The sequence below is a fragment of the Engystomops pustulosus genome, chromosome 3 (genome assembly GCF_040894005.1).
Source record: "Engystomops pustulosus chromosome 3, aEngPut4.maternal, whole genome shotgun sequence".
Classification (NCBI taxonomy): domain Eukaryota; kingdom Metazoa; phylum Chordata; class Amphibia; order Anura; family Leptodactylidae; genus Engystomops; species Engystomops pustulosus.
In genome coordinates this window covers 6,731,328-6,743,792 of record NC_092413.1, presented here as the reverse complement: position 1 = coordinate 6,743,792, position 12,465 = coordinate 6,731,328, and the positions used below count along the sequence as shown (strand labels likewise).

At 49.3% G+C, this 12,465-nt stretch overlaps 1 protein-coding gene across 4 annotated transcripts in view; it reads left to right on the top strand.

Annotated features, from left to right (window-relative positions):
• Positions 1 to 710: 710 nt before the first annotated feature.
• The window catches only part of LOC140120880 (gastrula zinc finger protein XlCGF53.1-like), a 34,439-nt gene continuing 22,684 nt past the window's right edge, over positions 711 to 12,465 (top strand). The window contains exons 1-3 of one of the 4 annotated variants that reach the window (XM_072139907.1): positions 1,095 to 1,189; positions 1,336 to 1,470; positions 1,583 to 1,768. In XM_072139907.1, coding sequence (XP_071996008.1) covers positions 1,178 to 1,189; positions 1,336 to 1,470; positions 1,583 to 1,753 — 318 coding nt within the window. In that variant the 5' untranslated portion in view covers positions 1,095 to 1,177 and the 3' untranslated portion in view covers positions 1,754 to 1,768. The other 3 variants (XM_072139901.1, XM_072139904.1, XM_072139903.1) reach the window with 3 other exon arrangements.

Genomic DNA, 12,465 nt, shown 5'->3' with positions numbered 1-12,465 from the left:
TTAAAGGAGATGTCCACATGTCAGTTGTGGTCTAGACCTTGCCACTAATGGAATAGCGCAGTTATGATTTTACACAAATTTTGGGCGTCGCAATCTTGGGCTGGATCGGCAAAATGTCGAAAAACCAAAACCGTACACAGATCCATTGTTATTGATCTCGAAAGATTAGCAAATTAAAAAATTTTTTTTTTGTACAAAAGCTTTGAATATTTTTTAAATCTACTAAACTTGTATAAATCTGGCATCTCCGTGATTGCACCGACCCAGAGAATAACAGAGACGCGTCATTTGAAAGGCGTAAAAACAGGGCGAATAAAATGGTGCAAATTTGTTTTTTTTTCATTAATTTCAAAGCACTTGGAATTTTTTTCCAGCTGCCCAATACACGGCATGGAATATTAATTACAGACACAGGCAAAGTACAACCTGTTACACAGAAAACAAGTCCTCACACAGCTCCGTACACAGGGAAAGAAAGATTGTATGTCACGTATATCACACATTTACCCTAAACACCATAAAGTGCCCGAGAGACGTCAGATCAGGAGGACGACCCTAAACGTCTCCGTCCTGTCACAACGACTGATCTGATATCTGAGTCTTATATACTAGTGGCTACAGGACCTGTGATGATGTCATGGTCATGTGATCACTCACATGAGGGGAGGAGTAAAGCGGTGCAGATTTCTCACTTCCTGTCATGTGATCAGTTTGATGTCATCTAAGGTCCTTTAAACCATCTACCCCATGTATGTATCTGATCACATGACATTACTGCTGGTCCTGTAGCCTCTAGGAGGTCCTGTGCAGGTCAGTGATTGGTCGTCTTGTTGTCGTCGTCTGGTTCATGGAGTTTTAGGTTGTGGGTTTCCTATCGTGTAGCTGTTATATAGACTCCAGCCAGCAGGAGGCAGCACCAGGTGTAAATAGTCTGTGAATTCTTATTGTTGAGAGAATTGGGAGACCTCCAGGACCCGTGTAGTGTCTCATTGTTCCCAATACACGTAGTAATGTACAGGGGGCAGCGCCGGCGCTCTGACCAATCTGTGATGGAAGGTGAAGACATACAGTGAGAGAGACCGTGGATAATCTATGCCGTGCCTGTGACTTGTAGTTAACTCTTTCTTTACTAATTTTATATTCAACAGCATAAACATTGCAGGTGCGACTACACACAATGTATAAGCAGGTAACATGGCGACAGCCGGAGATAAGGAGCAACTTATAGTCTTCTACTACATATAATGTCCCAGAGTCACAGCTAAAATCCCCAAACAATATTCCGATGGATCTTCCCAGTTATCTCCCGCTGTAATCAGCCTTTCCCTACTCCAGGTTCTCCTAATGACCTCTTCACACCCCGATACTGGACCGTCCATCAGCGACCCAGCAGGGATGGAGCAGGACAGAACCACGGCTGCCCGGATCCTGGACCTCACCCTAGAGATCATCTACTGGATAACTGGAGAGGTGAGAGTCTCCCAGGACACGGCTCTTATCTCTAGGAATACAACAGGGAAATGACTGGAGAGGTGAAGGATTCTTAGGATCTATGTAGTGATCAGTGTCTCCCCATACACAGGATTACACAGTAGTGAAGAAGTCGTCTGGTGAGTGTGTGACCCCCCAGAGCCCCATCACCCAGCCTCCACCTCATTCACTGATACATGAGCAGAAGATCCTAGAACTTACCTCCAGGATCACTGAGCTGCTGAGCGGAGAGGTGAGCGCTGCCGGGAATACTGGGACATGATATAATAACACAAGGGAGGGGTCCGGGTGATGACTGTGTCATTGTGTGTGTCAGGTTCCTATAAGATGTCAGGATGTGGCTGTCTATTTCTCCATGGAGGAGTGGGAGTATGTAGAAGGACACAAGGACCTGTACAAGGAGGTCATGATGGAGGACCACCAGCCCCTCACATCACCAGGTAAGAGGAGACCTTCCCTGATTGTAGAGGAGAGTCAGCCAGATTCCCCCATCATCTGCTCATCACATGTAGACAATGTATCAGTCACTGTGTTATGTCCTATAGATGGATCCAGTAGGAGAGATCCCCCAGAGAGATGTCCCCGTCCTCCACATTCCCAGGACTGGCCAGGAATAAAGCAGGAGGTCCCACCCCATCATCAGGTAGGAGAATATATTCGATGAATCTTTTATAGACTCACAGATTGTCTACTAATTGGTGGTGATTTCTTCACCTCTTGTTACCTGTAGCAGTGAGTTCCAAAGTGAAACTTGTTTTACTGTAAAGCATCCTGTCCATGATGATGATGGTAGGTCTTGCCGCTAGATGTAAAGGACATACAATTGTCGTGGTTACTGACATCTGTGTAAAAAGAAAAACAATAGAAGATCTCTACAGTGCACTTAAATGTGATTGGACAATCAAATCATCTCCATCAAATGGCATCTTCTTTATCAAATTGAATGACTCCTAATAGAAAATATTCAGGACTTAAAATCTCTCGTTCTCCTCTGCATCCTTCTTATAACATTGAGGTTTGGGGGGCTACACATAACAGAAGTGGTCCTGACCTATACCGAGCAGCTGTTCAAACCGCAATATAAAAAGCACAATAACCTAGGAAGGAGCTGCCTTAGCAAAAGAGGCGTGGTCTCATCTAGGAAATCTTTTTTGCATATTTCCCAGTGACTAGGGATAACATTTATAGTATTAGTAAGGCGGCTCTTCTGGAAATAGATCTGTGTGTTAGTAAGATCCCACGGACTGAGCATGGGCAATGCAAGGGCTCCCTTCGGTCCCCCACCGGGCCCAGAATACTGGAGTGGCTGGCGGTTGCGGCCTAGGCACGCTAGTGTCACAGTGCTTGGTATGGGGACCGGTGGGCTGTCCTACAGCCTGGCAGGTCTCCAGCAGGTGGTGTGTGCAAGAAATATGGAGGGAGAGGCTGATGCAATAGTTTCTCCCTGGGGCAACCCCTGAGGTGTCTGTAGGATGAATCCCTGAGTGATAGATGGGGAAGCCTGTGGTGGTGACAGCCGTATCCAGGGATCATACGGAGGCAACTGAGTGCAAATGAACTTACAGTTCTTTATTAAACAACAGGCAACGGGCAGAACGATGAACAGCAGATTTCCTAAGCTGGAAGAGTCACGGAGAGACGGTCTACAGGAGAGGTGCACACATAGTAGGTGCAGGCTGGGCTGATGCAGGTGGAACTGAGTCAGTTTGATGGAGCTGCAGTTCTGGGCTTAAGTCTCCGGGCTTGCTCTGTGTGCCAAGCAGTAGCTACAGCTGCAATTATACTACATCACAGATTCTAGGACCTTCCTAGAGAGGTGATCAATCTCCCTAACAGCTCCTAACCTGGAGAAAGCGCTATTCGCAACTACTAGCCTGCCTATGCATTGGCAAGGGTGTTGCTCATCCATCCAGCACACGGGTCAGTTTCCATGGGCCGAATATGTTCTTGTTCAGACAGCCTTATCTCTAGTCATTGGGATTGGAGCAGCACAAAGGTCCAAGCACATTCTTCTGCAGGGCCGAGTTATGGTTTCAGTTTTAACCTACAGGTACTGCCACCCACATTGAGCACTCACACACCTTCATCACATATTGACGTACATTTTTTTTGAGAATCAAAAGGTTTAAAACAAATCTAAATTAGGCTCTTGGTTCACACAGAATGTGGCTACTCCCTGTGAGCACCTCTTTGGTACAGCTCCTGACTCCCATTCCTGCACAATACCAGGCAGCTACTTCTAAGGCAGAGTATTTTCATGTATTGTACCCAATTAATCAGATAATCGTTTGCTTTACAGTTTATTAATGCACAAGAAAGTTTACTAAAGGCGCTTGGTCAGCGTTGCAAAAATGTCTGCAGATTTTCAGTAGCCTCGGGAACATTATCTGTTCTATGTTATTATAGGCAGCAGTGAGTCCACTGTCAAGAGACTTATTCTCCCCATGGGCTTTTTCAGGATTCCTGGAGAACCCCCTTTAGTTTTTCCATTGTTGACATGTGGCCTCATTACTGAAGAAGCTGTGATATATCTAGGAGCTGATGATCACATCTCTCCACTTCCATCTAGGATCAGATCATTTCACACAGCAAACGACAGAATACTTGTTGTAACGTTGATCCTTCCTGATCCTTCTTTGATGTTCTTATCTCTCTAATGTATTATCCTTACAGGAAAGTCCAAGTGGACTCGAAAATCCCACATCCGTGTTGATCCATGGTAAGAGCCTTTCACAAATCTTGCGATAACAGGACATTTGGAAAGAGGATGAGAATTACTATTCTTGTCAGCAACTCACATAGCTCCGTGATATTCCATCTTTCTGGGTTGTCGGAATGGAACTTACTGTCTTTGTTGTGAGGATTGTCCGGCTTCTGGGATAGTGAACCCCCAGGACCACTGCGGGCGATGATACTAAGTGGCACACGGTGTTCACCAGAGCCCGCCGCAAACCGGGTTGGTCTTGCTCCTGCGTGGTGCCACCATGTCATTCCGCAGGCGCGACTTGACCGTGGATGTCGGCCAAGGTCGAGGTACAGAATCGGCAGGCAATCTTGTGGTCAGGAACAGGCAGATGGTCAAGGCAGGCAGCAATGATGCGAGGTTGGGGACGGAGCAGGAGGTCAGGGCTGGCAGCTCAGTAGTGAGGTCAAGGGCAGATCTAAGGTCACAACGGGAAGTCAGAACACTGGTATCACAAAGGGGAAGCTTTCTTATTGGAATGAAGCACAAAGATCCGACGGGAATTGCTGGAAGCCGTCGGTCTATATAGAAACCCAGAAAGTGGGCAGCGCTAATCAATGGCGTGCTGGCTCTTTAAATTTGCGAGTAGCGGCACGCGCGCCCTAGGGACATGCGTGCTGGCCAGCCGGGATGGGAGCAAGAACGCAGAGAGGTGAGTGAGTCCGGACCAGGGTTCCACCACGGAGAGGGGCACGGTGATCGGAGGAGCATGATCCGACATATGTAAACTCTTGTTTACAATCAATTTGTTTCATATTCTTTTACTCTGTAATGTCTTCTTCTGTTTGTATATTTACCCCATAATCTGTAAAGCAAATGTGGAATATGATGGCGCTATAGAAATAAAGAATGATAAATTATTATATACGGGAGTGATGATCCTATAAATACAATACTTTTTATTTTTTTCCAGGTGAAAACAGGATAAGAGACTCCCAGGAACATCTCCTCTTATCTCCCCATCATGAAGATATTAATATCACACAAGATAATCCAATATCTCCTCCTAATGTTCCCTCAGTCCCTCACAGCAGAGATCCATCCACTGACACCACCGGTGACCAGGAGCCTTCATCTAGTCAATCACTGGTTGGAAATTACCAAACCGGACATAATCAGGAGGAAATATTTCTGGGTGGGAAACCCTTAGAAACCAAATGGGATCTTTCTTGTCATGAGCGAATTTCCAGTGATGAGACCTCATTTTCGTGTTCTAACTGTGGGCAAAGTTTTAACCAGAAATCAAGTCTTGATGAACATCAGAGAACTCACACAGGAGAGGTGCAATTGTCATGTTCTGAGTGTGGGAAGCGTTTTAGTCACAAATATCGTCTCATGGAACATCAGAAAATCCACACAGGGGAGAAGCCATTTTCATGTCTTCATTGTGGGGAGTATTTTAGTCGGAAATCAAATCTTATAGAACATCAAAGAACTCACACGGGTGAAAGGCCATTTGCATGTACAGAATGTGATAAATGTTTCAGCCAAAAATCCAGTCTTCTCAAGCATCTACGAATTCACACGGGAGAGAAACCATTCTCATGTTCAGAATGCGGGAAGAACTTTAGCCAGAAATACAGTCTTATAGAACATCTGCGAATTCACACGGGAGAGAAACCGTTTCTGTGCTCACAATGTGGAAAGTGTTTTAACCAGAAAAGAATTCTTTATGCTCATCAGAGAAGTCACCGAGGGGAAAAGCTATTTTCATGCCAAGAATGTGGGGAGTATTTTAGCCAGAAATCAAATCTTAAAGAACATCAAAAAATTCACACGGGAGAGAAGCCATTTTCGTGTTCCGAATGTGGGAAAAGTTTTATTCAAAAATCAAGTCTGGTGAAGCATCTGAGAATTCACACGGGGGAGAAACCATTTTCATGTCCAGATTGTGGGAGATGCTTTGGTGATGGATCTGCTTTTGTTAAACACCAGAGAACTCACAGAGTATTATAGAACAAATAAAAGTTTAAACTCTTGATAAAAACAGAGCTTGAGAGAAACCATTTTTTACTTACCCTGTCCTGTTAAGATCCCCGATCCGGAGGGTCCGATGAGGATGAAGTCCGGCGTGATTCACCAAGATCCTGCACCCAATATCCTGCATGTGTCGCTTCCCCGCTCAGGTCCCCGGAGTTCACCTTCTTCTTCCTGGTGCATGTAAGTGCATTGTCCGTGTATAATGCGCTGTGCGGGGAGTCACTAAGATCCTACACCCGATATCCTGCATGTGTCACTTCCCCGCTCAGGTCCCCGGAGTTCACCTTCTTCTTCCTGGTGCATGTAAGTGCATTGTCCGTGTATAATGCGCTGTGCGGGGAGTCACTAAGATCCTGCGCCCGATATCCTGCATGTGTCGCTTCCCCGCTCAGGTCCCCGGAGTTCACCTTCTTCTTCCTGGTGCATGTAAGTGCATTGTCCGTGTATAATGCGCTGTGCGGGGAGTCACTAAGATCGTGCCCCCAATATCCTGCATGTGTCACTTCCCCGCTCAGGTCCCCGGAGTTCACCTTCTTCTTCCTGGTGCATGTAAGTGCATTGTCCGTGTATAATGTGCTGTGCGGGGAGTCACTAAGATCCTGCCCCGATATCCTGCAGGTGTCGCTTCCCCGCTCAGGTCCCCGGAGTTCACCTTCTTCTTCCTGGAGCATGTAAGTGCATTGTCCTTGTATAATGCGCTGTGCGGGGAGTCACTAAGATCCTGCCCCGATATCCTGCATGTGTCACTTCCCCGCTCAGGTCCCCGGAGTTCACCTTCTTCTTCCTGGTGCATGTAAGTGCATTGTCCGTGTATAATGCGCTGTGCGGGAGTCACTAAGATCCTGCGTCCGATATCCTGCATGTGTCGCTTCCCCGCTCAGGTCACCGGAGTTCACCTTCTTCTTCCTGGTGCATGTAAGTGCATTGTCCGTGTATAATGTGCTGTGCGGGGAGTCACTAAGATCGTGCACCAGATATCCTGCATGTGTCGCTTCCCCGCTCAGGTCCCCGGAGTTCACCTTCTTCTTCCTGGTGCATGTAAGTGCATTGTCCGTGTATAATGCGCTGTGCGGGGAGTCACTAAGATCCTGCCCCGATATCCTGCAGGTGTCGCTTCCCCGCTCAGGTCCCCGGAGTTCACCTTCTTCTTCCTGGAGCATGTAAGTGCATTGTCCTTGTATAATGCGCTGTGCGGGGAGTCACTAAGATCCTGCCCCGATATCCTGCATGTGTCACTTCCCCGCTCAGGTCCCTGGAGTTCACCTTCTTCTTCCTGGTGCATGTAAGTGCATTGTCCATGTATAATACGCTGTGCGGGGAGTCACTAAGATCGTGTGTCTGATATCCTGCATGTGTCGCTTCCCCGCTCAGGTCCCTGGAGTTCACCTTCTTCTTCCTGGTGCATGTAAGTGCATTGTCCGTGTATAATGCGCTGTGCGGGGAGTCACTAAGATCGTGCCCCGATATCCTGCATGTGTCGCTTCCCCGCTCAGATCCCTGGAGTTCACCTTCTTCTTCCTGGTGCTTGTAAGTGCATTGTCCCTGTATAATGCGCTGTGCGGGGAGTCACTAAGATCCTGCGCCCGATATCCTGCATGTGTCTTGTCCCCGCTCAGGTCCCTGGAGTTCACCTTCTTCTTCCTGGTGCATGTAAGTGCATTGTCCATGTATAATGCGCTGTGCAGGGAGTCACTAAGATCGTGCCCCGATATCCTGCATGTGTCACTTCCTTGCTCAGGTCCCTGGAGTTCACCTTCTTCTTCCCGGTGTATGTGAGTAAATTGTCTTGCGACACAATTTGAATTTTAAATCTCACGCTTAGTCCGAATCAGTCAGGTTGTCCGGTGGCCACGCCCCCCAATTTGTGTTCATCACGATTGCGCAAAATCCAATCGATTGCACCAAAAATCCCTGTTAGATGCGGCACAAAACGGAAACCCGACAGAAATGCGGTCAGCGGACCCTTAGTAAATGTGCTCCAATGACTGTAGATGCAAGGTATGAAATGGGCCATCTTGAAGAAGTGGTCCGCTACCATGTAATCTGTAGAGTATCTATCTGCCAAAGTTGAACGACAATTACCATTTAAGGTAGGTCTATGATACATTGTGGTTGGTCTTTAGTAGAGATGAGCGAACATACTCGTCCGAGCTTGATGCTCGTTCGAGCATTAGCGTACTCGAAACTGCTCGTTGCTCGGACGAATACTTCGCCCGCTCGAGAAAATGGCAGCTCCCGCCGTTTTGCTTTTTGCCGGCCAGAAACAGAGCCAATCACAAGCCAGGAGACTCTGCACTCCACCCAGCATGACGTGGTACCCTTACACGTCGATAGCAGTGGTTGGCTGGCCAGATCAGGTGACCCTGGGATAGACTAGCCGCTGCCCGCGCTGCTCGGATCATTCTGTGTCTGGATGCCGCTAGGGAGAGAGCTGCTGCTGCTCAGGGACAGCGTTAGGCTGTTCTATTAGCTTACTGTTAGGCAGGAGTGATTCTCCAAGAACCCAACAGCCCTTCTTAGGGCTACAATAACGTTATACTTTTTTTTTTTTTGTTTGCTTGTGGCTGGGCTTGCTGGCACTAGTAGTGCAGCTAGTACCATATTGTGAGGAATTTGCAGGGGGACTTGCTACCGCTGTGTTTTGCGCTTAGTGACGCACATATCCACCTCAAACACCAAAGTGGGACAATTTATTAGGGGTTGGATTTCAATTAGGCACAGTCTGCCATTTCCTTTTTATTTTCCTTTTATTTTTTCATAACTCAGCGTCATCTCATCTGGCATAGCAGTGTGCTTTCATACTTGGCTAGAAAATAGCCATAGCAATAGGATAGCATTGTTTGGTTTTAAAAACTAAAAAACACAAAAAAAACCTAAAAAACACAAAAAAAAGTTAAAAAAAAAATTAAAGTTATATAACTTTCATTTTCAAAATGTTTAACCCGAGGGCTAGGGGTAGAGGACGAGGGCGGGGACGAGGGCGGGGACGTGGGCGTCCATCTACTGCAGGGGTCAGAGGCCGTGGTCCTGGGTGGGGTGAGACACCACCTGCTGATGAGGGAGCAGGGGAACGCCGCAGAGCTACACTCCCTAGGTTCATCATGTCTGAAGTTACTGGGACTCGTGGTAGAGCACTGTTGAGGCCAGAACAGTGCGAACAGGTGATGTCGTGGATTGCCGACAATGCTTCGAGCAATTTGTCCACCAGTCAGTCTTCCACGCAGTCCACCCATGTCACCGAAATCGGCACTCCTCCAGCTCCTGCACCTCAGCCTCCTCCCCCCCAGTCTGCCCCCTCCCAGGAAAATTTGGCATTTGAACCGGCATACTCTGAGGAACTGTTTTCTGGACCCTTCCCAGAGTCACAAACCACTTGTCCGGTTGTTGCTGAGCTCTTTTCCGATGCCCAGGTTTTCCACCAGTCGCAGTCTGTGGGTGATGATGACCTTCTTGACGTAGTGGAAGAAGTGTGTAAAGAGGTGTCGGACGATGAGGAGACACGGTTGTCAGACAGTGGTGAAGTTGTTGTCAGGGCAGGGAGTCCGAGGGGGGAGCAGACTGAGGGATCGGAGGATGATGAGGTGACAGACCCAAGCTGGGTTGAGAGGCCGGGTGAACACAGTGCTTCTGAGACGGAGGAGAGTCCTCGACCAGAACAGGTTGGAAGAGGCAGTGGTGGGGCCAGACGGAGAGGCAGGGCCAGAGCAGGTGCATCAGCGCCAAATGTGTCACGTAGTGAAGCTCCCGTGGCGAGGGCTCCCGCGGCGAGGGCTAGATCTTCAGAAGTCTGGAGGTTCTTTAAGGAAACACCGGATGACCGACGGACTGTGGTGTGCAACCTTTGCCAAACCAGGATCAGCAGGGGTTCCACCACTACTAGCTTAACTACCACCAGTATGCGCAGGCATATGAATGCTAAACACCCGAATCAGTGGCACCAAGCCCGTTCACCTCCGGCCGTGCACACCACTGCTCCTTCCCCTGTGTCATCTGCTAGTCAGCCCCCTGCCCAGGACCCTGGCCCAAAAACCCCATCTTCGCCTCCACGATCCTCCACAGCATCCACCAGCGTTCAGCTCTCCATACCCCAGACGCTGGAGCGGAAAAGAAAATATAGTGCAACCCACCCGCACGCCCAAGCCCTTAATGTCCACATCTCCAGATTGCTTAGCCTGGAGATGCTGCCCTATAGGCTAGTAGAGACCAAGGCCTTTCGCAACCTCATGGCGGCGGCCGCCCCTCGGTATTCGGTCCCCAGCCGCCACTACTTTTCCCGATGTGCCATCCCAGCCCTGCACCAGCACGTGTCAGACAACATCATCCGTGCCCTGACTAACGCCGTTTCTGACAAGGTCCACCTGACCACGGACACGTGGACGAGTGCTGCCGGGCAGGGCCACTATATATCGCTGACGGCACATTGGGTTAACTTGGTGGAGGCTGGGACCGAATCTGACCCTGGGGCTGGTGATATACTGCCGACGCCGAGGATTGCGGTGCCTACCTCGGTCCAGGTCTCAAAGGCCTACTATGCCTCCTCCTCCTCCCACCCCTCCTCCACCTCCTCCTCCGAACTACCATCCGTGGGCATGGCGCCATCAGTCGCTAGCTCTAGGCACAGCAGCAGTGCCGTCGCTAAGCGACAGCAGGCGGTGCTCAAACTGCTGAGCCTAGGCAATAAAAGGCACACCGCCCAAGAACTATTACAGGGCATCACGGCGCAGACTGATCTGTGGCTGGCACCGCTGAACCTGAAGCCAGGCATGGTTGTGTGTGACAACGGCCGTAACCTGGTGGCGGCTCTGCAACTCGGCAGACTGACACATGTGCCATGCCTGGCCCATGTGTTAAATCTGATAGTTCAGCGTTTCCTCAAGACATACCCCAATCTGTCAGATTTGCTCACGAAGGTGCGCCGCATCTGTGCGCATTTCAGGAAGTCCAGCACAGATGCTGCCACTCTCAGGGCAGCGCAGCGCCGCCTCCAACTGCCCGCTCACCGACTGTTGTGCGACATGCCCACGAGGTGGAATTCAACATTAACCATGTTATCCAGAGTTTACCAGCAGCGCAGAGCGATTGTAGACTGCCAGATGTCAACTTCCACCAGAACTGGTAGTCAGGTCAGTCAGCTTCCTCAAGTCTACAATGAGGAGTGGACGTGGATGTCTGATATCTGTCAGGTGCTGAGTAACTTTGAGGAGTCAACACAGATGGTCAGTGGCGATGCCGCCATCATCAGCCTCACCATCCCGCTGCTTGGCCTGTTGAAAAACTCTCTGATCAGCATGAAGTCGGAAGCTTTGCGCTCGTCACAAGTGACGGGGGAAGAAGATTCCCTTGTTGATAGCCAAAGCACCCTCAGGTCTGTTTCTCAGCGCATATCGGAGGAGGTGGAGGAGGATGAGGAGGAAGAGGAGGAGAATGTTGGCGAGACACAAGAGGGGAGCATTGCTCAGACCTTCACTGTTCAGCGTGTATGGGCAGAAGAAGAGGAGTTGGAGGAGTTGGAGGAGGAGGAAATGGACAGTCAGGCCAGTGAGGGGAGTGAATTCTTGCGCGTTGGGACTCTGGCGCATATGGCAGATTTCATGCTAGGCTGCCTATCCCGTGACCCTCGCGTTCAAAGAATTTATTCCAGCTCCGATTACTGGGTATTCACTCTCCTGGACCCACGGTACAAGCAAAATCTTTCCACTCTCATCCCTGGAGAGGAAAGGAGTGTGAGAATGCATGAATACCAGCAGGCCCTGGTGCACAAGCTGAAACAGTATTTCCCTTCTGACAGCGCTAGCGGCAGAGTGCGTAGTTCTGCGGGACAAGTAGCGAGGGAGAGAAGGCGAGCCGGCAGCTTGTCCAGCACTGGCAAGGGTACGCTTTACAAGGCTTTTGCCAGCTTTATGTCACCCCAGCAAGACACTGTCACCTGTCCCCAGTCTCGGCAGAGTAGGGCTGATCTTTACAGAAAGATGGTGAGGGAGTACGTAGCTGACCATACCATCGTCCTAAATGATCACACAGCTCCCTACAACTACTGGGTTTCAAAGCTGGACATGTGGCACGAACTGGCGCTGTACGCCTTGGAGGTTCTTGCCTGCCCTGCCGCTAGCGTCTTGTCCGAGCGGGTTTTCAGTGCAGCTAGTGGCATCATCACCGATAAGCGTACACGCCTGTCGACTGACAGCGCTGACAGGCTGATGCTTATTAAGATGAATAAAGCCTGGATTTCTCATAATTTCCAATCTCCACCA